The sequence below is a fragment of the Mobula hypostoma genome, chromosome 2 (genome assembly GCF_963921235.1).
Source record: "Mobula hypostoma chromosome 2, sMobHyp1.1, whole genome shotgun sequence".
Classification (NCBI taxonomy): domain Eukaryota; kingdom Metazoa; phylum Chordata; class Chondrichthyes; order Myliobatiformes; family Myliobatidae; genus Mobula; species Mobula hypostoma.
The window spans coordinates 123,881,590-123,907,085 of NC_086098.1; the positions used below are offsets into that span (position 1 = coordinate 123,881,590).

Consider the following 25,496-nt stretch of genomic DNA (forward strand, 5'->3'; position numbering starts at 1 on the left):
ACACACAAAATGCCGCAGGAACTCAGCAGGCCAGGCAGCATTTAGGAAAAGAGTACAGTCGACGTTTCAGGCCGAAACCCTATGGAATATTATTACTAGCGAGAGCATGCTCATCTAACGCTGCCTGCTGCGTTCACCAGCAACTTGTATGTGTGTTGCTTGAATTACCAGCATCTGCAGATTTCCTCTTGTTTGCATGCTCATCTAGGCACTTTAAATGACGTCAGCGATTTTGCTTCCACCGCTCCTCTGGAAGATACTCAGCATCCTCTGGGTGAAGATACTTCCCACCCCCATCCCATCTACTCTGAATCTCCCCCCTGACCCTTAATTCATGTCCCATAATTTTATTTGCCTCTGAGAGGAAACATCTTATCCTTTTGCCCGCTTTGTATTACCTCAATCATGTCCTCGTTTAACTATCTCTGCTCCAAGGCAAACAGACCAGCCTTTTAAGTTTCTCCTTTTATCCGAAAAGCCCCATCCCAGACAATATTCTGGTAACCTGCTATACTGTAAATTAAGCAGTGCCGAACACGAATTATTCAGTTGCAGTTTTTAGAAAAATGTATAGATTTAGAGATGCCGATATTTTCTAAATTGTAGAATTTTATCCTAAAAGTGAATTGGCAAAAGTATATTTTTGTAGTCTTGGTTTTGTACTTTATTAATTGTGTCTATACCTTTAAGAACTATTTATACCACTTGATAAAACTTTGAATTTGTTCATCTGTAAGTGATGCTTGTTTGCCATTAAACTGAATAGCATAGTAAAGTAACTAGACTGCATCTAAAGTGGTTAAGAAGACGTGCAGGGTATTTTCCATGAAATATGAGCGGGGGGCGTGGGTCGCGGGTTTAATTTTGTTATTATTTTTAGGTTTCTCTCGGGGTCAATGATAGGATTGTGGGGTCACGGAGCGGCCACAGTAGGGCTTGCAGAGTATTACGAATAACGGCACGGGTAGACGAGTAATTCGAGAGGTGATGCGTTCCTTATAATAATTTATATTGGCCATTTGTGTGGCAAAAGGTTGAAAGAGCCATCCTAAATGCTACTTTCCCAGGCTGGGCTAAAGATTAACATTAGTTGGTGCGGCTGTTAGAAAAGGACACTGTGTATAATAGTTCACCGTTTGTTGAAGGAGGACACAAGTTCTATTTGAATTACTATAAAACACCACTTGGGGCTATTCGGTTCTTGAAGGATGTGACTGACAGCAGCAGAGAAGGGGAAGAGTTTGACCAGAACCTTGCTGGCATAATGAAGTTCAGCGAGATAAATTAACAGGGAGGAATCCAGAGGAAGGATGTTATTTAAAAGTGAAACTCCTGTGCACGGCTTCAGCTCCTGGACTAATTGACGTGCACTTATTTTGCAACTCCTCTCGCGGTGAGTGCCCGCGCTACCAACGTAATAAGTGCAGGCCAGTCGGCCCCTCAGCTTGTTCCTGCCGCCGTTCTGTGGCCACCCCAAAACCCTCTCCCTCATACACGCCCGCCCGGTGCCCCGCAGTCAGGTGCTCCCCCCGCGCCCAGTTCCCTGTCTCCGGGTTCCGGCTCCTTTGGATCTGCCGCCCTGACCCACAATGCCGCGCGGCGGCCTTTGAAAAGCGGCGCGGCCGATTCAAGATGGCGGAGGTAGAGGAGCTGCCGGACGAGAGTGAGTCTGGGGCGGGCGAAGCGCGGGTGTGCGGCGGGAGACCCGGGTCTGCCCTGACAGCCCTTCGACTGACAGGGGGAGGGCTCGGCACTCCTCCATCCCGAGCCCGCTAAGGCAGTTGGCGGTGGCAGGAGCTGCGGCCCAGGTTGTGCCGTCTGCCGGTTCTCCCGGGGGCTGGAGTGTTCGGGAGGGGCGGAGGAGACGGGTGAAGGCCCGGCGACGGCCACTGACACCTTCCCCCTCGGTCACAAGCCCGGGGCAGAGGTAACAGTGGCCGCCCCTCTTCACCTGTGAGCGGTGCCTGTCAGTCTCTAGGCTGGGCTTGGGCTCCCACTACTCCCTCCGGGTTCAGCGTCCCGGGAGGGGTGTATGGTGAGATAGGCTGGGTAGGGTTAGGTTGGGATGGATGGATGGGTGGGTGGGTGAGATGGTGGAGAGTGAAAGGCGTAACAGGTCTTATCCACGGGACGGTATTCAATTAGAGGGGGTTTATATCAATCCCCTCCCACTGTTTAAAATGTTATGTATTTAGATCTGAGAATTAATTTACTTCTATATAAATAATTGCTCTGGCTTGGTTATTATATCTACTTGGCAATCAGTGCTGTGATTTTATTGTGTCAGTTTTTTTTTTGAAGCCAGCTTAAAAAGGCTGCTGGTTACTTAAATCAGCCAGAACCTTTGCTGTTTACATCTGGGGCAATATCCGAGGAGAGGTGATAGGTGAAAGTATAAGTGGCTAACTGTTTCATTCCTCAACTTTCCAACTATGAGATATTAAAGGTTGTGAGTTGTTCTTGAATTAGGAATTGGAGGGTTTGTGAGATTATCAGATTTCAAAGTTCAAAGTAACTTTATTATCAAAGTTTATATTTACAACCCTGAGATTCACATTTTTGCGGGTATGCTCTGTAAATCCAATAATCATAATAAAATTATGAAAGACTGCACCAACAGAGCGACCAGTGTGCAGAACACTAAAAAATTGTGTAAATACAAAAAGAAAGAAAACAATAATGATAAATATCAAGAACATGAGATGAAGAATCCTTGAAAGTGAGTCCGTAGGTTGTGGGTCAGTTGAGTGAAGTTATCCCCTCTGGTGGAGCCTGATGGTTGAGGGGTAATAACTGTTCCTGAACCTGATGGTGTGGGTCCCGAGGATTTTTACCACCTCCCCAAAGGCAGCAGCAAGGAGAGCGCATGACCTGGGTGTGGGGGGTGGTCCCCGAGATGGATGCTACTTTCCTGTGAGAGTGCTCCATGTAGATGTGTTCAATGGTGGAGAGGTCTTTACTTGTGGTGGATGGACTGGGCTGTGTTCACTACTTTTTCTAGGATTGACTGTTGGAGGGCCCTGTCTGAAATACTCCAAAGTATAGCACTGAAAACAAGCTAAAGTTGTTATATACTTGGACTATAAGATTTTTCATTTTGAGCAGCTGATGCTGTGTTTCCACATAAATGTTGATAGAGAAAATTAGGCCTTCTATAATGTTTGCAAATACTAGATGAGCGTTTACTGTTTGGGATAATTGCCCCAGTTTAAAAAATAAATGATTTGCTGACTTAATATTCTTGGTTACAACAGTAAGGTCTGTGAAGTATGCATCACAAGATCTTGTAAATCTCTGAAGTATTTACCTTCAGAGTAATTTGAAATGACAATGTATTTGTGAATTGCCTATTAACTTGAAATGTCATAGGTTTCAAGGAACTAGATACCTTGATCATTTAAAATTTAACTTGTGATTGAAACGTTGGATCAAGGTACTTGCGTTTACTTCAAATGCAATTGGACAGGGACTTGAAAATGGCAAACTTTCAAGCTTGTGGGGTGGGGGTAGCAGGAGAGTGAAGCAACCTGGAAGTTGCTTTGAGGAGGTAAGATTGGTATGATAGGCTCATCCTCTGGTGTGACATTCTTAGTTGCTTTCAGCCATCCTTTCCTACTTCCATATAGAAACTTTGATAAGGGCTTCATTCGAATGTCTGGATTCACTTGGTTCCTCAGTCTCTGGTCTTTTCACTTTTAACAACTGATGACACTGCTAATGATATTGGTACAGATTTGGGTGACTTGTTTCTAGGCTTGCTAAGTTTGATTATTGTCAGATGACTACTGAGGTGAATAATAGTGAAAAAATAATAGTACAGTTTTTATTTCTTTATATTTGGGACAGAAGTATTGAGCTTGCTCAACAAATTGAAAGAAAAATGCCAAAAATATGCGCAGAGTGAATTTGTTTTTTATGTAGAACAGAGAGCAGAACAGTGCAGCACAGACCTTGTGGGTCAGTGATGCCAAGTTAAATGAAATCTCTTCTCCCTGGATATGATCCATATCCTCCTCTCGATGGGCATTCATGATCTAAGAGCCTTTTAAAAACCTCTATTGTATCTTTTTCTGTCAATACCTCATTCCAGACACTCTTCAGTCTCCATATAGAAAGCTACAGTAACAAAAAAAAAATGCCCTGCACATCATCTTCAAACAGAAACACAAGATATTCTTCAGGTGCTGGAAATCTTGAGCAACATGCAAAAAGTTGGAAGAACTCAGGTTAGGCAGCATTTATGGAGAGAGGTAAACAGTCAATGTTTTGTTCCAAGACCCTTCATCAGGACTGGAAAGGAAGGGGGAAAGGAGCCAGAATAAGGAAGGGGGTGAGGGGAGGGAGTGTAAGCTTGCAGGTGATGGACAAAACCAGATGAGGGGGAAGGTGGGTGGATGGGGGAGAGGGGATGAATTGAGATGCCGGGAGGTGATACGTGGAAAGGGCTGAAGAAGTAGGAATTGAATAAGGAGAAGACAAGTGAGGAGAAGAGAAGGGGTATGAGGGGAGACAGAATGGAGAATGGAAAAAGAGAGAAGGGGGACAGCGAGAAATTGATGTACATTCCATTGGGTTGGAGGCTACCCAGACTGAATATGAGGTGTTGTTCCTCCAACCTGAGAGTGGCCTCATTGGTTCCGTAGAGGAGGCAATGAACCAACATGTCAGAATGAGAATAGAAAGTCAAATTAAAATTGGTGGCCACTGGGGAATTCCGTCTTTTTGGCAGTCAGAGAAAAGGTGTTGACAGAGTGGTCCTCCAGTCTACGTCGGGTCTTGCTGATGCCGAGGAGGTTGCACCAAGCACCGGATACAGTAGTTGACCCCAACAGGCTCACAGGGGAAGTGCTGCCTCGCCTGGAATGACTGGTTGGGGACTTGAATGGTAGTGAGGGAGGATGTGTTGCAGCAGGTGTAGCACTTGTCCTGCTTGCAGGGATAACTTGCCAGGAACATGGTCAGTGGGGAGGGGTGAGTGGATAAGGGAGACACGTAGAGACTGATCCCTGCAGAAGCTGCAGGGGGAGAGGGAAGGGAAAGATGTGCTCAGTGGTAGGGTCCCATTGAAGATGGCAGAAGTAATGGAGGATATTGTTCTGGACCTGGAGGCTCGTGGAGTGGTAGGTAAGGACATAGAGAAGTGGATGAGGGGTAGCATTGATAGTAGAGGAAGAGGAACACTGTTCCTTGAAGATGTTCTTGAATGGGAAGTCGCACCCTGAGAACAGATGTGGTAGAGACAGAGGAACTGAGAAAAGGAAATGGCAATTTTACAAGTGACAGAGTGGGTAGAGGTATAGTCAAAATAGCTGTGAGAGTCCAGAACGTTTAACATTTAAAACTTTAAACATTCCCTGTCTCGCCTTAGATACATGCTTTCTAGTATATGAGATTTCTACCTTGGGGGAAAAGATTCTGACTATCATATTTATGTGTCTCATAATTTTATAGATTTTTATCAGATCTTCCCTTGGTTTCTGCCAGTTCAGGGGAAAACATACATCCCAAGTTTGTCCATCTTCTCTTTATACAGTGACTTAAAAGTATTCAGCCTCCACAACTATTTTCATATTTTACTGTCTCATTTTCTAATTTTAAGATATATTGAAGTGAGATTTTGAGCTAATCTACAAAACACTGTGCATCATGTCAAATCAAAAGAAAAATTCCAAAACCTGTCAACAGTTTGCTAAACATTGAAAACCAAAATTTAGGGGCTGAGAAATATTCACCCCTTTGTAATTACTAAACTAATTTTCCTAAGATGCAATATACTGTATCACCCAACTCACCTACTGTGTTGTAGAAAATTGGAGGATCATCTGTTTTCAATGAAGTAATGAGAATAAGTACCTCCTCTCTCTGTAAGATCCAACAGAATGGTCGATTTTCAACAGACCAAACCAAAATGAAGACAAAAGAGCATCCAAGACAAGTCGGGGAACTGATAATTGAGAAGCACAAATCTGGTAAAGGGTCAAAGTCATCTCAAAGGCACTGACCATACCTTTGAGCTCAGTGCAGTCCAGCATGAAAAAGTGAGAAAAAAATGAAACCACAGCCACACACATCGAAGTTGCTGGTGAACACAACAGGCCAGGCAGCATCTCTAGGAAGAGGTGCAGTCGACGTTTCAGGCCGAGACCCTTCGTCAGGACTAACTGAAGGAAGAGCTAGTAAGAGATTTGAAAGGGGGAGGGGGAGATCCAAAATGATAGGAGAAGACAGGAGGGGGAGGGATGGAGCCAAGAGCTGGACAGGTGATAGGCAAAAGGGATACGAGAGGATCATGGGACAGGAGGTCCGGGAAGAAAGATGAGGGGGGACCCAGAGGATGGGCAAGGGGTATAGTCAGAGGGACAGAGGGAGAAAAAGGAGAGTGAGAGAAAGAATGTGTGTGTATATAAATAAATAACGGATGGGGTAGGAGGTGGAGGTGGGGCATTAGCGGAAGTTTGAGAAATCAGTGTTCATGCCATCAGGTTGGAGGCTACCCAGACGGAATATAAGGTGTTGTTCCTCCAACCTGAGTGTGGCTTCATCTTTACAGTAGAGGAGGCCGTGGATAGACATATCAGAATGGGAATGGGACGTGGAATTAAAATGTGTGGCCACAGGGAGATCCTGCTTTCTCTGGCAGACAGAGCGTAGGTGTTCAGCGAAACGATCTCCCAGTCTGTGTCGGGTCTTGCCAATATATAGAAGGCCACACTGTCTAGGTTAAGCAGTCCCTCTAATCTTAGTTGCTGGAGAAGATTGGCACTGTAACAGAGGCTGCTGTGACACCAACAGTCACGCTGAGCGAGCTACAGAAAACAGTGGCTGCAAAAGAGAGCATCTCCTTGCCTGTCAAGACTTTGCAAAGTTTTATGTAGAAGATACTGTAAAGGTGTGGAGGGTCTTGTGGTCAGATAAGACTAAAGTTGAAATTTTTGGCCTCAACATTAAGCAATGTTACTGCGTATCAGCCAGCTAGCACCATCCCCACTGTAAAGTATGGTGACGTAGCATCATGCTGCGGGGATGCTTTTCAGCAGTAGCAACTGGAAACCTGGTCAGGATTGATGGGAAGGTGAATCCTGCTAAATACAGCGATCCTGGATTTATAAATAAAAACACCTGTTAGCTTTGGCCAGAAAACTTGAACTGGGGAGGAAGTTTATCTTTCAGCAGGACTTAGACCTAAAACACACAGCTAGATCATTAATGGAGAGGCTTAAAATGAAGAATATTGATGTCCTTGAGTGGCCCAGTCAGAGTCCTGACCTTAACCCAATCGAACATCTGTGGCAAGACCTCAAGGTTGCTGCCTACTGCTGCTCCCCGACTAACCTGGCACAGTTTGAGTAATTTTGCAAGGAGGACTGGGCAAATCTTGTTCCATCACATTGTTCTAAACTGATAGAGATTTATCCAAAAAGACTACTAGCTGGAGTAGCAGCGAGAGATGGTTCACCTAAATACTGAGCAAGGGGGGTGAATACTTTCGAACTGACATTTCAGGTTTTGGATTTTTAGTGTTTCATGCTTTACATTTTTCCCAGTTTTGGTGGCTCTGCTCTGATAAAAGGAGCATGTGATTTACAAATTAAAAATTTTCAGTTAGATTGATCAAAAATTCCTGGTTTATGTGAACAAAGGGCTGTGGTCTGAATACTTCTACAAGACATTGTAACTCGTGTAAAGACCTTTGGTAGTTCAGTTGTTGTGTACATTCAAGATTGAGGTTGATAAGTGCAGGGCTACTTGAGAGATAAGGGAATATTGAATTGAAGTATGTGGTCTTATTGAATTGTGGAGTGGTTGCAGAGGCTTGAGTAGATTCTTTATATAGTAGCCTTTTAGATATTGAGAAAATTAAAGGATGTGTTTGTTATTGGAAAGTGGCACAGTTATTAAGTAGTGTCCTAGAGTTATACTGAACTGAAGTGGGCCCTTTGACCTAGCACACATGTGCTGACCAAGTTGTCTACCTGAGCTATTTCTTTGTGGTTACATTCAGCCCAAATCCCTTTAAATCAGGTGTTCCCAACCTTTTATATGCCATGGACCCCTACCGTTAACCGAGGGGTCTGCGGACCCTAGGTTGGGAACCCCTGCTTCAAATCTTTTCTATCCATGTATCTGCCTAAATATCATTTAAAATTTATAATTGTACCTGCCTTCCTACTTCATCTGGCAGCATATTCCACACCACCAACTTCTGTGTGGAACACATGGCCCCTCGTATCCCTTTTAAATATCTCTCATTTCACCTTAAACCTATGCCCTCTAAACTCCACTATCTGGGTGAAAAAGATTTGTACGTGTCTTTATTGAATGACAAGCAGGTACAAAGGACGGAATGACCCACTCTTTGTTTTATATTCGAGAGGCTTGGCATTCACCATATGAAATTGCTACACTAACTCAGTGGTCTAATAATTTGTTTGCATGTTGTAGCATTCAGTGTGATGGACACTGAATACCAGTTGAGTATGGAAAAACATGGCAAATCCCACCCACCCATTATTGATTTACTTTTACATTACAAATATTGTTTTCCTTCACTTGTCCTGCATGTATAAAATAGCACTGGAGAGTTCATTACAGCAGCTATTTCTGCACTGAAATTCCATGGACCATGGTGCATTGGAAGCACAGGCTAGGATTAACTTGATAGTTTTGATCTTGGGTAGAGTCACACTTCACAAGTTTGTATAGGAGCAAGATTCTCTCAGCCTGTCCACCCTGGGGGGTGGGGGGGGGGTGAGGAAGCGATTCTTATTTTCTCCTTTCCCACTTTCTTCCTAAATCACAGTTGCTTTGCTTGTGACTTTGGAATTTCTTCAGTGTATGAATATTTTGGAAGTATTTAAAAATAAATGCTGTAGATATGCAACATGTGTAGAGAGAGAAAATGAGTGTTAATGTTTTGGGTCAAAGGACTTTCATCATCTTTTAAGTGTAGAGGCATAGATTTAAATAGCTCTCTGGCTTTAATGCTGCTCTTCTCTACCCTAATGTCTAATATAAGTGTATCATGCAGACGCCACCTATGTCCCTGTCCCACCCAAATTTAACCTCGACTTTTGTCATGAAGCAATGCTGTGGATTTAACTTTGCCTACACTTTAGTATACTCATCTATAGATTTTTCTGCTACCTCCATTCTTGGTTGATCTGCTTAAATATTGAGTGCATATTCTCTTGGTTTGATATCCTCAGACTTCCATTAGAATCAGAGTTGATATCACCAACTTGCAATGTGAAAATTGTTAACTTTACAGCAGCAGTGCAATGAAATACATGATAAATATAGAGAAAAAAACTGAGTTACATTATATATGTCTATTAAATAGTTAAGTTAAAATAAGCAATAAAAAAAAGTAGTGAGGCAATGTTCCTGGATTCAATGTCCATTTAGGAATTGGGTGGTAGAAGGGAAGAAGCTGCTTTTGAATCTCTGAGTGTGCCTTCAGGCTTCAGTACTTCCTTCCTGATGGTACCAGTGTGAAGAGGGCATGTCCTAGGTTGTGGGGATCATTAATGATGGACACCACCTTCCTAAGGCACCACTCCTTGAAGATGTCTCGGATACTCTCATGCTGAGTACAGGGTATTGTATTCTGAAATATAGTTCGGTGAAGCTGGGCCAGTCGTCTTGTGAACTGCTGTCTTCCCAACTGGGTGGCAGTAAATTCAATGTAGCTCATGCCTTCAAAACAAATGTGATCATCACGCAGCAGGGAGCCAGGCTCTTCGGCCCATCAACTCAACACTAGCCATCAAGCACCCAGCCCTTGCTGTTAATCCTATTTTATTCTTCCCAGAGTTAAACTTTAGTGGTTAGGGTTATGTCGGTTGGTTGAAGGGAAGTAGCTGAACCAGGAGACGTGGGACTTCAGGGCTTCTGTACTTCCTGCCCGATGGCAGCTACAAGAAGATGGCATTGCCCAGTTGGTGGGCATCTTTGAAATTTTCCTTCTTGAGGTAGCACCTTCTGTAGATGCTACTGGAAGGCTGTACTTGTAATTAAGTAGAGTCCATGATTATAAAAACTTTTAACATCAATATCGTAATCATTATTGTAATGTGATAAACCTAATGTCTTGAATTTGTATTGTACCTTTATCTAGGAAAATATCCTAAAGCATATTATTGTATGGAAGTCACGTTAGCCAATTTTTCTGTAGCTGATCAAAGTGTTGATTATAGTGGAGTTTGTTTTATCGTATTACAGGACAAATATTTGGTCTTGGAGGAAGTATGGATTTTACAGGATACTGCCTGTAGTACAGGCTACATTATGGGATACTGGGATTTAGAAGGTTAAGTGCTGGTTTCGATTTGGAAGAGGCAAAACCAAATGTGACAAAACAAGAAAAGTTTAGTAATCAGAATTCTGCAACTGCAGGAAAGCTGAAATAAAACCAGAAAGTGCTGGAAGTCGTGCAGCCAGGAAGCGTATGTGGAATGAGAAATGGTTAAGATTTTGGGGCAAAGATCTTTAATTGGAATGGAGAAAAATAAGTTAAAGTTGCAGAGAGGGTGAACGAGGGTAGTTACTGTGGGAAAGTTGGAACAGCCAGATCTTGATGTTGGAGGCAAGTGTGAAGGTTTGAGCTGAAACAGACATGTCACAGAGGTAGAAATGGGTGGTGTTGGTGATTGCACAGATGTAGTCTGTGGCTCCCAAAGCAGTATGACACCAAGGTTGCCAACAGTCTAGTTCAGTGTCAGTAAGGAAGGTTGAATTTAGTGCCCAGAGTAAAGGATTTATGACCACATTAGAAGCAACAGCCTTGATCTGTGCAGTATTTCCTCGGAAGAAATTTCTGTTCAGTCTCATCTCTGGATGTTGAGTGAGGGAGAAGGAAAACTCTGATCTCAAACCACGGCTGCCTTGCAGCTAGACCCACTCATGGGGAAGGCTTTGGGAGTAAAACCTGAGGAAAAATCCAGAGCTGGAGTCCTTAAGGCAGTCCTATATTGAGTTCAATGCTGATTGGCAACTTCTGCGACATCACTTTATTGCCAAACTTTATTGGTCTGTGCCATTCCTTTGGATTGATCAGTTGCATGGAGAGTGGGAGCCTGCTGTACAGGTAACAGCTTGTCTCCAGATCGTACTGCCCTGGATTGTGTATTAACTGAGGTTGGTGCATCAATAATGTAGGCAGCCGGGATGCAACATCCATGTTGGACCCTGACCAGTGGAGGGCCTCATGTTGGGGTGAGTGAATAGTCTACTGTGTGAAAGGATGACGAGAGAGTGGTGAGCTACAGCTGTGTGATGTCATTCACATGGCAAAATGGTCAAAATTGAGCAATATTATCCAATTAATGTTTGCAATATTCATTAGGCAATGGTCTGTCCTTCACTGCAGAAGTTATTGCAGATGTATTGTGAATCCCAGTGATTAATATCATGCTAACAAGTAAATGCAACTCTCTCCTGGCCCCTACTTGTACATTGATAAGACTGGAAAATTATAATCCTGTCAAGGAAGGGCTAGGTGTCCATGACAGATTTTCTTTCCTTGGTATTGATCGAGATTGGAATACTGTTGATCTGTTTATTGTATATTAGGTTTTATTTATACCTTAAGATCGACCAAACTTGTCTCTGGCACCTGGAGTTTAGTATTCATGCCCCTTGCTAATTCTAGAAATGCACAGGGAGAAGGTGGCTGCTTTCTTTTTCTTCTGCTTGAGATATAAATAGAAACTGTCTTCACATTGACACAGAGTACCAGGTGTGTGTGTTTGTATTTGCCCCTTTTTTGATTTAATACTGCAACTAGTTTTAACTTCTGTCTGCCTTATGAAGGATACCATTTCATTAGGGCAATAATTTTTTAAGCTGCTGTTTTTGTATTCTGCTCCCCGTCTTGTAGTTTTAAGAACTTCACCTCTGAATAATGTTTTAGTTTTATTGAGAAACATTGGTGCTTGCTTTTGGTATAGTACAGAATGCATTTAGTGAATAGAAGCTAGGGACCTTTAATAGAGTAAGGTAAGTTACCGGGGTGAATCTAAATCAATTGGGAAAAGGCACTAACAGTTGAGAATTTTTTTTATGCAATAAAAAATATAGTTGGAATTACAGTGCTTAAAAGCAATGGTGATATAGATTTAGAAACATAGAAAATAGGTGCAGGAGTAGGCCATTCGGCCCTTTGAGCCTGCACTGCCGTTTATTATGATCATGGCTGATCATCCAACTCAGAACCCTGCACCAGCCTTCCCTCCATACCCCCTGATCCCCGTAGCCACAAGGGCCATATCTAACTCCCTCTTAAATATAGCCGATGAACTGGCCTCAACTGTTTCCTGTGGCAGAGAATTCCACAGATTCACCACTCTGTGTGAAGAAGTTTTTCCTAATCTCAGTCCTAAAAGGCTTCCCCCTTATCCTCAAACTGTGACCCCTCATTCTGGATTTCCCCAACATCGGGAACAATCTTCCTGCATCTAGCCTGTCCAATCCCTTTAGGATATTATACGTTTCAATCAGATCCCCCCTCAATCTTCTAAATTCCAACGAGTACAAGCCCAGTTCATCCAGTCTTTCTTCATATGAAAGTCCTGCCATCCCAGGAATCAATCTGGTGAACCTTCTTTGTACTCCCTCTATGGCAAGGATGTCTTTCCTCAGATTAGGGGACCAAAACTGCACACAATACTCCAGGTGTGGTCTCACCAAGGCCTTGTACAACTGCAGTAGTACCTCCCTGCTCCTGTACTCAAATCCTTTCGCTATAAATGCCAGCATACCATTTGCCTTTTTCACCGCCTGCTGTACCTGCATGCCCACTTTCAATGACTGGTGTATAATGACACCCAGGTCTCGTTGCACCTCCCCTTTTCCTAATCGTCCACCATTCAGATAATTGTTTTCCTATTTTTGCCACCAAAGTGGATAACTTCACATTTATCCACATTAAATTGCATCTGCCATGAATTTGCCCACTCACCCAACCTATCCAAGTCACCCTGCATCCTCTTTGCATCCTCCTCACAGCTAACACTGCCGTCCAGCTTCGTGTCATCCGCAAACTTGGAGATGCTGCATTTAATTCCCTCATCCAAGTCATTAATATATATTGTAAACAACTGGGGTCCCAGCAGTGAGCCTTGCGGTAACCCACTAGTCACTGCTTGCCATTCTGAGAAGGTCCCGTTTATTCCCACTCTTTGCTTCCTGTCTGCTAACCAATTCTCTATCCACATCAATACCTTACCCCCAATACCGTGTGCTTTAAGTTTGCACACTAATCTCCTGTGTGGGACCTTGTCAAAAGCCTTTTGAAAATCCAAATATACCACATCCACTGGTTCTCCCCTATCCACTCTACTAGTTACATCCTCAAAAAATTCTATGAGATTCGTCAGACATGATTTTCCTTTCACAAATCCATGCTGACTTTGTCCGATCATTTCACCGTTTTCCAAATGTGCTGTAATCACATCCTTGATAACTGACTCCAGCAGTTTCCCCACCACCGACGTTAGGCTAACCGGCCTATAATTCCCCGGTTTCTCTCTCCCTCCTTTTTTAAAAAGTGGGGTTACATTAGCCACCCTCCAATCCTCAGGAACTAGTTCAGAGTCTAAAGAGTTTTGAAAAATTATCACTAATGCATCCACTATTTCTTGGGCTACTTCCTTAAGCACTCTGGGATACAGACCATCTGGCCCTGGGGATTTATCTGCCTTTCATCCCTTCAATTTACCTAACACCACTTCCCTACTAACATGTATTTCCCTCAGTTCCTCCATCTCACTAGACCCTCTGTCCCCTACTATTTCCGGAAGATTATTTATGTCCTCCTTAGTGAAGACAGAACCAAAGTAGTTATTCAATTGGTCTGCCATGGCCTTGCTCCCCATAATCAATTCACCTGTTTCTGGCTGTAGGGGACCTACATTTGTCTTAACCAATCTTTTTCTTTTCACATATTTATAAAAGCTTTTACAGTCAGTTTTTATGTTCCCTGCCAGTTTTTTCTCATAATCTTTTGCCCCTTCCTAATTAAGCCCTTTGTCCTCCTCTGCTGGACTCTGAATTTCTCCTAGTCCTCAGGTGGACAGAGGGAGAAAAAGGAGAGTGAGAGAAAGAATGTGTGCATAAAAATAAGTAGCAGATGGGGTACGAGGGGGAGGTGGGGCTTAGTGGAAGTTAGAGAAGTCGATGTTCATGCCATCAGGTTGGAGGCTACCCAGACCGAATATAAGGTGTTGTTCCTCCAACCTGAGTATGGCTTCCTCTTTACAGTAGAGGAGGCCGTGGATACCTACCACCCCACCAGCCCCACATATTATTCTCCATAACTTCCACCACCTCCAACGGGATCCCACCACTAAGCACATCTTTCCCTCCCCCCCCCCTCTGCATTACGCAGGGATCGCTCCCTACGCAACTCCCTTGTCCATTTGTCGCCCCCATCCATTCCCCACTGATCTCCCTCCTGGCACTTATCCGTGTAAGCGGAACAAGTGCTACACATGTCCTTACACTTCCTCCCTTACCACCATTCAGGGCCCCAAACAGTCCTTCCAGGTGAGGCAACACTTCACCTGTGAGTCGACTGGGGTGATATACTGCGTCCGGTGCTCCTGATGTGGCCTTGTATATATTGGCGAGACCCGACGCAGACTGGGAGACCGCTTTGCTGAACATCTACGTTCTGTCCGCCAGAGAAAGCAGGATCTCCCAGTGGCCACACATTTTAATTCCACATCCCATTCCCATTCTGACATGTCTATCCATGGCCTCCTCTACTGTAAAGATGAAGCCACACTCAGGTTGGAGGAACAACACCTTATATTCCATCTGGGTAGCCTCCAACCTGATGGCATGAACATCGACTTCTCTAACTTCCGCTAAGGCCCCACCTCCCCCTCGTACCCCATCTGTTACTTATTTTTATGCACACATTCTTTCTCTCACTCTCCTTTTTCTCCCTCTGAATATACCTCTTGCCCATCCTCTGGGTCCCCCCCCCCCCCCGCTCCTTGTCTTTCTTCCCGGACCTGTCCCATGATCCTCTCGTATCCCCTTTTGCCTATCACCTGTCCAGCTCTTGGCTCTATCCCTCCCCCTCCTGTCTTCTATCATTTTGCATCTCCCCCTCCCTCTCCAACTTTCAAATCCCTTACTCACTCTTCCTGGTCTCGGCCTGAAACGTCGACTGCACCGCTTCCTACAGATGCTGCTTGGCCTGCTGCATTCACCAGCAACTTTGATGTGTGTTGCTCAAAGTAATTATTCAATTGGTCTGCCATGTCCTTGCTCCCCATAATCAATTCACCTGTTTCTGTCTGTAGGGGACCTACATTTGTCTTTACCAGTCTTTTCCTTTTTACATATCTATAAAAGCTTTTACAGTCAGTTTTTACGTTCCCTGCCAGTTTTCTCTCATAATCTTCTTTCCCCTTCCTAATTAAGCCCTTTGTCCTCCTCTGCTGAACTCTGAATTTCTCCCAGTCCTCAGGTGAGCCACTTTTTCTGGCTAATTTGTATGCTGCTTCTTTGGAATTGATACTATCCCTAATTTCTCTTGTCAGCCACGGGTGCACTACCTTCCTTGATTTATTCTTTTGCCAAACTGGGATGAACAATTGTTGTAGTTCATCCATGCAATCTTTAAATGCTTCCCATTGCATATCCACCGTCAATCCTTTAAGTGTCATTTGCCAGTCTATCTTAGCTAATTCATGTCTCATACCTTCAAAGTTACCCCTCTTTAAGTTTAGAACCTTTGTTTCTGAATTAACTATGTCACTCTCCATCTTAATGAAGAATTCCACCATATTATGGTCATTTGATATTAAAGGGGAGTTTTGATTAAACTCTGAAAGCATTTTTAGAGCTGTGCAGGAGAGCAAAAAGTGGGACTAATTTAAAGAGCTAAGCACAATAGATTGAATGATTTCCCCCTTTGCTGAGATCCTGTGAAGATTAATTTGAAAAGTTGAAAGGAAGTTATTTGCATATGGAGGTGAGTGTAGGCCATTGTCCCTTATATTTACTCTAGGTAAGAATGATTAAGATTGTGGCTGATTTTTGACCTCTACTTTCCCACACTAACCTGTGTCTCTTCATGCTGTTAGTCTTTTTGACCTTCAGCTGGAATATAAATGGCAATTGAGCCTCCTCAACCCCTTAGAGTAGAAAATTTCCAGATAGTCAACACTTTGGCCAGTTTCTAATTTTAGTTTCTCGCCCTGATTTTAGACACCTAGCACGATGAAGCCTGAGAATCCTGTATCTTTCAATGAAGTAATTCACATTCTAAGCTCTTTAGAGGACAGGCCTAGTCTGCTTTGTCTCTCATTTGACAAATGTACCATCCCAAAAATCAGTCTGGTAGATCGTTTCTGCATGTTCTGTAATGCAAGTATATTCTTTCTTGTGTAGGAACATGAGCTCAGTGTGCAATGCTCTCGAGATGTTGTCCTGTATATCTGGAGTAAGGTCTCTGGTGTTGTACTCAGTCCCACTTGCAGGAAACTCTTACTGAAGCTACAGCTCAACATAAACATTCATGTACAAACGTACAATCTCTACAAGGATTGCAGATTGGCATCACTTTTCAATCTTGCTCTACCTTTCCATAGAAAATGCTATGTCTTTTATACTAAATTAGATGAATTTGTTTTTATAGTGTATTACTTAGTCTGTCCAATTCCCCTTGAAGCCTTTCTGTTCTCACTGTCATCTCGATTTGCATCACCAGAAAATATGAATATATTCCATTTGATTTCTCTCCTCCAAGTCATTGCTAGATTGTGAACAGCTAGGGCCACAGCACTGATCCATGCAGTATCCCTGAGAATCACATTTCCCACATGAAAATGACCTGTTTGTTATGTGCATGCTGAGTAGGTCACTCAATCCTTCAAGCATGCTCTGCTATTCAGTAAAATTATAGCCAATCTCATTATAATTTTAACTCTCCAGTTCTGACCTCTCATCACTGTCTGCTATTGTTTTAAAATATTCAGACTTCCAAAGACTCGACCATCAAAAAAAGAATTTTGCCTCACCTCCTGATCAGCACTTGTATTTAACGTGATGATTCTTAATTCCTCTGACAGGGAGAAATCTCTTTCCTACAACCACCACTGTTGGGATCCCCTTGAAGCTTGCACCTTTCAAGCAAGTTCCCATCACTGGTTTTGAAATCCAGCAGATGTAATTCAAGCCTTTCTAACCTTGCCTCCTAAGGCAATCTTCCCACTCAATCTAGTAAATCTACTCAAAACTTCCAGTACATCAATATCATGTGTTTAAAAAAGGAAACAAATACTGTATGCATTGCCTTATTACTAAAAGATAACCTACTTCTACATGTGTCCCTCCTCTCATTAAGGGGATAACATTATGTTAGCCTCCCTAAATAGCTACCCATGTCCTAGACTTCTGTGAATTGTACCAAGGAAATACAGTATCCCTGCATTTCAGAGCTCTGAAATCTGACTCCATTTAGAATTCTTACATTTTTTTGAAAATGGACAATTTCAATTTCCCATAATCTGCTCTGTACCAGAACCTATTCCTCTGTTTTTCTTTGTCAATTAGTCAGTTCTCGGTTGCCAGAAATTAATTACTCCCATTACCGTGCTTTCTAATCTGTTGTGTAGCATTTCAGAGACACCTTCTGAAAGTCCAAACACAGCACGTTCCTAAATATAGAGCAAGAGGCAATATGGAAATGGGACCTTCTGCCCTCTGAGTCTGTGCTAATCATCAATCACCATTTTATATTAATTCACTTTTCTCCACACTTTTTACAACTCACCTATACCCTCGTTGCAGTTTACAATGGTGACTTAACCTACTAGTCTGTTTGTCTTTGGGATGTGGGAGGAATGTGGAGCTTCCAGATGAAACTTGCATGATTGTAGAAAGAACGTGCAAGCTCCACATAGACAGAATTGAACGAGGGATTCTGGCACAGTGAGGCAGCAGCTTTATTAGCTGTGCATGGTTGCTGATTCTCCTTCATCTGTTCTGCTAGTTACAACCTCAAATATTCTGACATTTGTCAAGTTATCACTTATAAATCCATAACAACATGCATAAAATACTGGAGGAACTCAGCAGGCCAGGCAGCATCTATGGAAAACAGTAAACATCAACATTTCGGGCTGAGACCCTTCATTAGGGCTTCATGAGTCAAATATGGTGGCAGAATATAATATTAATGGTAAGACTCTTGGCAGTGCGGAGGATCAAAGGGATGTTGGGGTCTGAGTCCATAGGACACTCAAAGCAGCTGCGCAGGTTGACGTTGTGGTTAAGAAGGCATACGGTGTATTGGCCTTCATTAATCGTGGAATTGAATTTAGGAGATGAGAGGTAATGTTGCAACTATATAGGACCCTGGTCACACCCCACTTGGAGTACTGTGCTCAGTTCTGGTTGCCTCACTATGTCTAGTTTTACGCCATAGAAAGGGTGCAGAGGAGATTTACAAGGATGTTGCCCGGATTGGGGAGCTTGCTTTATGAAAACAGGTTGAGTGAACTCGGCCTTTTCTCCTTGGAGCGACAGAGGGTGAGAGGTGACCTGACAGAGGTGTATAAGATGATGAGAGGCACTGATCATGTGGATAGTCAAAGGCTTTTTCCCAGGGCTGAAATGGTTGCCACAAAAGGACACAGGTTTAAGGTGCTGGGGAGCAGGTACAGAGGAGATGTCAGGAGTAAGTTTTTTTACTCAGAGTGGTGAGTGCGTGGAATGGGCTGCCGGCATCGGTGGTGGAGGCGGATACGATAGGGTCTTTTAAGAGACTTTTAGATAGGTACATGGAGCTTAGAAAAATAGAGGGCTATGGGTAAGTCTAGTAATTTCTAAGGTAGGGACATGTTCAGCACAACTTTGTGGGCCAAAGGGCTTGTATTGTGCTGTAGGTTTTCTATGTTTCTTTCCCCAAAATAGTGGCATTATATTCACTATCTTTCAAAAGTTTTTGACGAAGGAATTTTGGAAGGTGACAGTCAGTGCATAAACTGTCTCCAGAGTTGCTACCTACAGAAGTGATAAGTATGGGTCATCAGGCACTTCTCTTCTTCCTAAACTCAAGGTAGACTAAAAGATCCCATGACATTCTCCTGGCCTCTCTAAGTGATTTCTCCAATATTGATCATTTCTTTGAGCTCCTCATTCACTTTGATGCATTGTCTTCTATTTCTTATAGGTTTTCTGTAAACACAAGGCCATTGTCTCCCACACTATCACCGACTTTATCCGCTCAGGGGATCTCCCATCCACTGCTACCAACCTTATAGTTCCCACACCCCGCACTTCCCGTTTCTACCTCCTACCCAAGATCCACAAACCTGCCTGTCCTGGCCGACCTATTGTCACAGCTTGCTCCTGCCCCACCGAACTCGTTTCTGCATACCTCGACACTGTTTTATCACCCCTTGTTCAATCCCTTCCGACCTATGTTCGTGACACTTCTCACGCTCTTAAACTTTTCGATGATTTTAAGTTCCCTGGCCCCCACCGCTTTATTTTCATCATGGATGTCCAGTCCTTATATACTTCCATCCCCCATCAGGAAGGTCTCAAAGCTCTACGCTTCTTTTTGGATTCCAGACCTAATCAGTTCCACTCTACCACCACTCTGCTCCGTCTAGCGGAATTAGTCCTTACTCTTAATAATTTCTCCTTTTGCTCCTCCCATTTCCTCCAAACTAAAGGTGTAGCTATGGGCACCCGTATGGGTCCTAGCTATGCCTGCCTTTTTGTTGGGTTTGTGGAACAATCTATGTTCCGTGCCTATTCTGGTATCTGTCCCCCACTTTTCCTTCGCTACATCGACGACTGCATTGGCGCTGCTTCCTGCACGCATGCAGAACTCGTTGACTTTATTAACTTTGCCTCCAACTTTCACCCTGCCCTCAAGTTTACCTGGTCCATTTCCGACACCCCCCTCCCCTTTCTAGATCTTTCTGTCTCTGTCTCTGTCTCTGGAGACAGCTTATCCACTGATGTCTACTATAAGCCTACTGACTCTCACAGCTATCTGGACTATTCCTCTTCTCACCCTGTCTCTTGCAAAAACGCCATCCCCTTCTCGCAATTCCTCCGTCTCCGCCGCATCTGCTCTCAGGATGAGGCTTTTCATTCTAGGACGAGGGAGATGTCTTCATTTTTTAAAGAAAGGGGCTTCCCTTCCTCCACTATCAACTCTGCTCTTAAGCGCATCTCCCCCATTTCACGTACATCTGCTCTCACTCCATCCTCCCACCACCCCACTAGGAATAGGGTTCCCCTGGTCCTCACCTACCACCCCACCAGCCTCCGGGTCCAACATATTATTCTCCGTAACTTCCGCCACCTCCAACGGGATCCCACCACTAAGCACATCTTTCCCTCCCCCCCTCTCTCTGCATTCCGCAGGGATTGCTCCCTACACAACTCCCTTGTCCATTCATCCCCCCCATCCCTCCCCACTGATCTCCCTCCTGGCACTTATCCGTGTAAGCGGAACAAGTGCTACACATGCCCTTACACTTCCTCCCTTACCACCATTCAGGGCCCCAAACAGTCCTTCCAGGTGAGGCATCACTTCACCTGTGAGTCGACTGGGGTGATATACTGCGTCCGGTGCTCCCGATGTGGCCTTTTATATATTGGTGAGACCCGACGCAGACTGGGAGACCGCTTTGCTGAACATCTACGCTCTGTCCGCCAGAGAAAGCAGGATCTCCCAGTGGCCACACATTTTAATTCCACATCCCATTCCCATTCTGACATGTCTATCCACGGCCTCCTCTACTGTAAAGATGAAGCCACACTCAGGTTGGAGGAACAACACCTTATATTCCGTCTGGGTAGCCTCCAACCTGATGGCATGAACATTGACTTCTCTAACTTCCGCTAAGGCCCCACCTCCCCCTCGTACCCCATCTGTTACTCATTTTTATGCACACATTCTTTCTCTCACTCTCCTTTTTCTCCCTCTGTCCCTCTGAATATACCTCTTGCCCATCCTCTGGGTCACCCCCCCCTTGTCTTTCTTCCCGGACCTCCTGTCCCATGATCCTCTCGTATCCCCTTTTGCCTATCACCTGTCCAGCTCTCGGCTCTATCCCTCCCCCTCCTGCCTTCTCCTATCATTTTGCATCTCCCCCTCCCCCTCCAGCTTTCAAATCCCTTACTCACTCTTCCTTCAGTTAGTCCTGACGAAGGGTCTCGGCCTGAAACGTCGACTGCGCCTCTTCCTATAGGTGCTGCTTGGCCTGCTGCGTTCACCAGCAACTTTGATGTATGTTGCTTGAAAGTATAAGTGTACAGGTTTCCTCCGTCATCCGAAGGTAGAGCGTTCCTATGAAACGGTTCGTAAGCCGAAATGTCGTAAAGCGAAGAAGCAATTACCATTCATTTATATGGGAAAATTTTGTGAGCGTTCGCAGACCCAAAAGTAACCTACCAAATCATGCCATATAACCAATAAAACCTAAGATAACAGTAACATATAGTAAAAGCAGGAATGATATGATGAATACACAGCCTATATAAAGTAGAGATACTTTTCCACAATCATTACTGCACTGTTTTCCGTAGCAAAAATCTCACGCAAGTGCCGTCGGCAGAAAATCTCACGCAAGCGCTGTTGGCAAGAACACTCTCTCCAGTAACCTTTAAACTATGAAGCTGCCAAATCATACCAAATAACACGTAAAAATACACAGCCTATATAAAGTAGAAATAATGTATGTACAGTGTAGTATCACTTACCGGAATCAGGACGGCGCCGAGCACACTGATGATGGTGTGTTAGCCTGAGTCATTGCAGGTTGGGTGGTGCAGTAGCCCCCACGCTCCGGGCCACCAACTGATACCGATCCGTGAAGCATTCAGGGGTGCAGCGGTGGCCGGGAGGCATCCAGCACATCTTTAAGAAAAAAGCCGAAACAAACATGCTAATTAATTCGGTGCCGCCCGGCACGTAATTGTCGGCCCAGATCAGTGCCGATTTCCGATTGCGTCGTCTCTGATCTGGGCCGACAATCACGTGTCGGGCGGCACCTAATTAATTAGCATGTTTATTTCAACTTTTTTCTTAAAGATGAGCTGTGTGCCTCCCGGCTACTGCTGCATTCTCCACGAATGGGTATCTGTCCGTGGCCTGGGGGTTGGGGTGGTGGGACACTGAGGTGTCATCTCGTCATCGTCTGTTTCCATTAGGGCAGGCAGGTCATCTTCTATCTCTGCCCGCCTTGATGTCAAAGGTCGAGGTTCGTCGTCTGCTGTGGTTGATGTGGAAGGCTTGCTTGACTGCTGAGCCTCGCGCATTTTTCTGTCACACAGTTCTTTGCAAGGACTCAAACCATCCTGCAAATATCCCCTAAACTGATGTATCCTTTCAAAATTAAAGTCGTACTTTATCATTACTCATTTGGTTTCGATTGTTATCCTTTTTTCTTCCAATTGCATCAGCTCTTCATCTATCAGATCTTGGTCATAGGATGCCAAAACCTCTTCAACATCATGTTCGTCAGCTTCCTCAAGCCAAACTCACTTTGTCCTTACTTCGTTCACCACGATCGAAACGCTTAATTATGTCTAGTTTTACGCTAAGTGTAACACCCTTACGAGCTCTTTTAGGCTTTTCCGATACCATAGAACTCATCTTGCAAATGATTGCTCACAGACACGTGATTAAGCAATGCTGGTGAGAATGCAGTTCCAAATCCGGGGAGAGCGGCTGCTCGGGGCGTGCGCTGATTTTTTTTTCGTAACAGTGAAAACACCTTCTGAAAGCGAAAACAGGGTACTAATGTAGGTCTTTTGTAACGGTGAGGTTTCATAAAGCGAACGTTCGAAAAGCGGGGGACACCTGTAATTTGTTTTGTATTACTCTGTAGGTATCCATATGGACTTTAGCATTTCTGTGGAAGCTTTTGCAGACTGTTTTTGATGTATTACTAGTCTACTTTCATTTTCTACTTTTTAATCATCAATTCCTTGGTTTTCCTTTGAATTCTTTTTCCCTATTCTCCTGTATTTCTGGATATTTTTTTAGCAATATACAGAAATATACTTTGATCTAATACTATCTTGATGACGTAGCTAGCCATGGCTACTTTTACTTGTTCCCTGAATTATAAATATTCTTACAAAATAATTATTCATTTATATAACACCTTTTTTGTTTTCTTGGAGTGTTACATCTAATTAAATACATACCTCTATTCCCAAGCTTTGCTGTACTGAGTTATTTGAAAGATGTTTCCTCCAGTGTAGAACTTGAATTGCAACACAGTGTAGTCTAGACCCAGATTATGTCCTTGGAGCTAGTGAAGGGTTTAAAGCGAGAGGAAAGACACAGTTTTCAATATAAGCTACTGATGAGGTGATGCTAAACCAGTCTGTATAGTCTGCAGTTGCTGTTTGAATGATGCCTGGGGAAAGCCATGGAACTTTTAGTCCATTTAGAGTTCAGGAAGAAGAGTGAGAAGAAATATTAAGAATAGCAGCGAATACAGCACCATGCTTCATTTTGTTCAGTTAAGCTAAATGTACACAAGAAAACTGCAGAGCTGGAAATTTAAAGCAAAAGTTTGTAAATTGGTTTATTATTGTCTCATGTACTGAGGTACAGTGAAAAGCTTGTCTTGCATGCTGTTCATACAGATCAAATCATTGCATAGTGCATTGCAGTAGTACGAGGTAAAATAACAGAATGAAGAAAATAGTTACAGTTACAGGGAAAGTGCAGTGTGGTTAGACATACAAGGTGCAAGACCATAACGCAGTAGACTGTAAGGTCGAGTACATCTTATTGTACTAGGGAACTATTCAATAATATTGAGCCTGGTGGTATTTGCTGCCTGATGGCAGGGAGGAGAAAAGAAAATAGACTCCAGCCATTGATTTTGTTTCGCTTCCCATAGATGCAACCTGAGCTGTTGATACTTTCCAGCATTTTCTGTTGTTTTTAAACTCATGTACAATTCTGACTAATTGACATTTATTCTATAATCAGTAGAGATAGATAGTAAATACACTGCATAAGCCATCCTAAAACACTTGTGTGAGGAATTGACCAAAGATTTCCATAACTGGAGTAATAATGATTTTTCATTATCTCAATTTAGTTTCAAAGTTCATAGTTTGGAGCTATTGCAACCTCCACCCCATCATGTCCCCTTCACTGATCTAATAAGCCCTTTCTTGTCAATGGGAACTTCGATGGTGATGTGAGATGGAGCAGACTAAACAGGAGTATTTGGCTCTTGGCTTGTCTTAGTTTGAGAATTAGTATACGTGATTAAAATATAACAAAGTCAGCATGGTTTCATTAAGGGCTGATCTACCTGATAAATCTATTCAAGTTGTCTGAGAAGGTAACTGACAGGCCAGACTAAGAGTTAGTGGATGTTATTAATTTGGATCTTCAGAAGACCTTTGACAGGGTGTTCCAAATATGGCTGTTAAGTGTGACCCCATGCTACTAGTGCAAGGTTCTGGCATGGATAGATGATTGGCTTACTGGTAGAAGGTAGAGAATGGGGATAAAGGGGTCCTTTTTTTCCTTCTGAAAGGCTGCCGGTGACCGGTGGAGTCATTAATATTTTCATTAATAGTAGAGACTAGGATCCAAGGATATATCTTCACAGTAGAGGAATATCCCTTCAGAACTGCGATTTTAAAAAGGATTCTTCAGGCACTGGCGAGCATGTGACCTCAAGGGTCAGAGTTGGGACCACAACTTTTTGCTTTATAGATTAATAATCTGGATGAAGATGGAAGTTTGGAGATGATACCAAGATGGGTGGAAGGAGAAGTAATGTTCCAGCAGTAGGGATTCTGCTGCAGAAAGGCGTGTACAGGTTGGAGAATGGGGGTGGGGTGGGGAAGTGACAGGTAGACTGCAACATGGAGAAGTGTGGAATTATGTGCAACACACATAAAAATTGCTGGTGAACACAGCAGGCCAGGCAGCATCCATAGGAAGAGGTACAGTCGACGTTTCAGGCCGAGACCCTTCGTCAGGACTAAGAAGAGGTAGTAAGAGATTTGAAAGTGGGAGGGGGAGGGGGAGACCCAAAATGATAGGAGAAGACAGGAAGGGGAGGGATGGAGCTAAAAGCTGGAAAGTTGATTGGCAAAAGGGATGTGAGAGGATCATGGGACGGGAGACCGAGGGAGAAAGAAAAGGGGAGGGGGGGAGCCCAGAGGATGGGCAAGGAGTTATAGTGAGAGGGACAGAGGGAGAAAAGGAGAGAGAGAGAAAAAAATTAATAATAATAAATAATGGATGGGGTACAAAGGGAAGGTGGGGCATTAACGGAAGTTAGGGAAGTCAATGTTCATGCCATCAGGTTGGGGCTACCCAGACGGAATATAAAGTGTTGTTCCTCCAACCTGAATGTGGCTTCATCTTGACAGTAGAGGAGGCCGTGGATAGACATATCAGAATGGGAATGGGATGTGGAATTAAAATGTGTGGCCACTGGGAGATCCTGCTTTCTCTGGCGGACAGAGTG

At 43.7% G+C, this 25,496-nt stretch overlaps 1 protein-coding gene across 1 annotated transcript in view; it reads left to right on the forward strand.

Moving 5' to 3' along the window:
• Positions 1-1,614: 1,614 nt before the first annotated feature.
• lin9 (lin-9 DREAM MuvB core complex component) overlaps positions 1,615-25,496 on the forward strand; it is a 201,842-nt gene continuing 177,960 nt past the window's right edge. Inside the window, exon 1 of the mRNA XM_063072535.1 lies at positions 1,615-1,663. Coding sequence (XP_062928605.1) covers positions 1,633-1,663 — 31 coding nt within the window. The 5' untranslated portion in view covers positions 1,615-1,632. The remainder of the gene's footprint in view (positions 1,664-25,496) is intronic.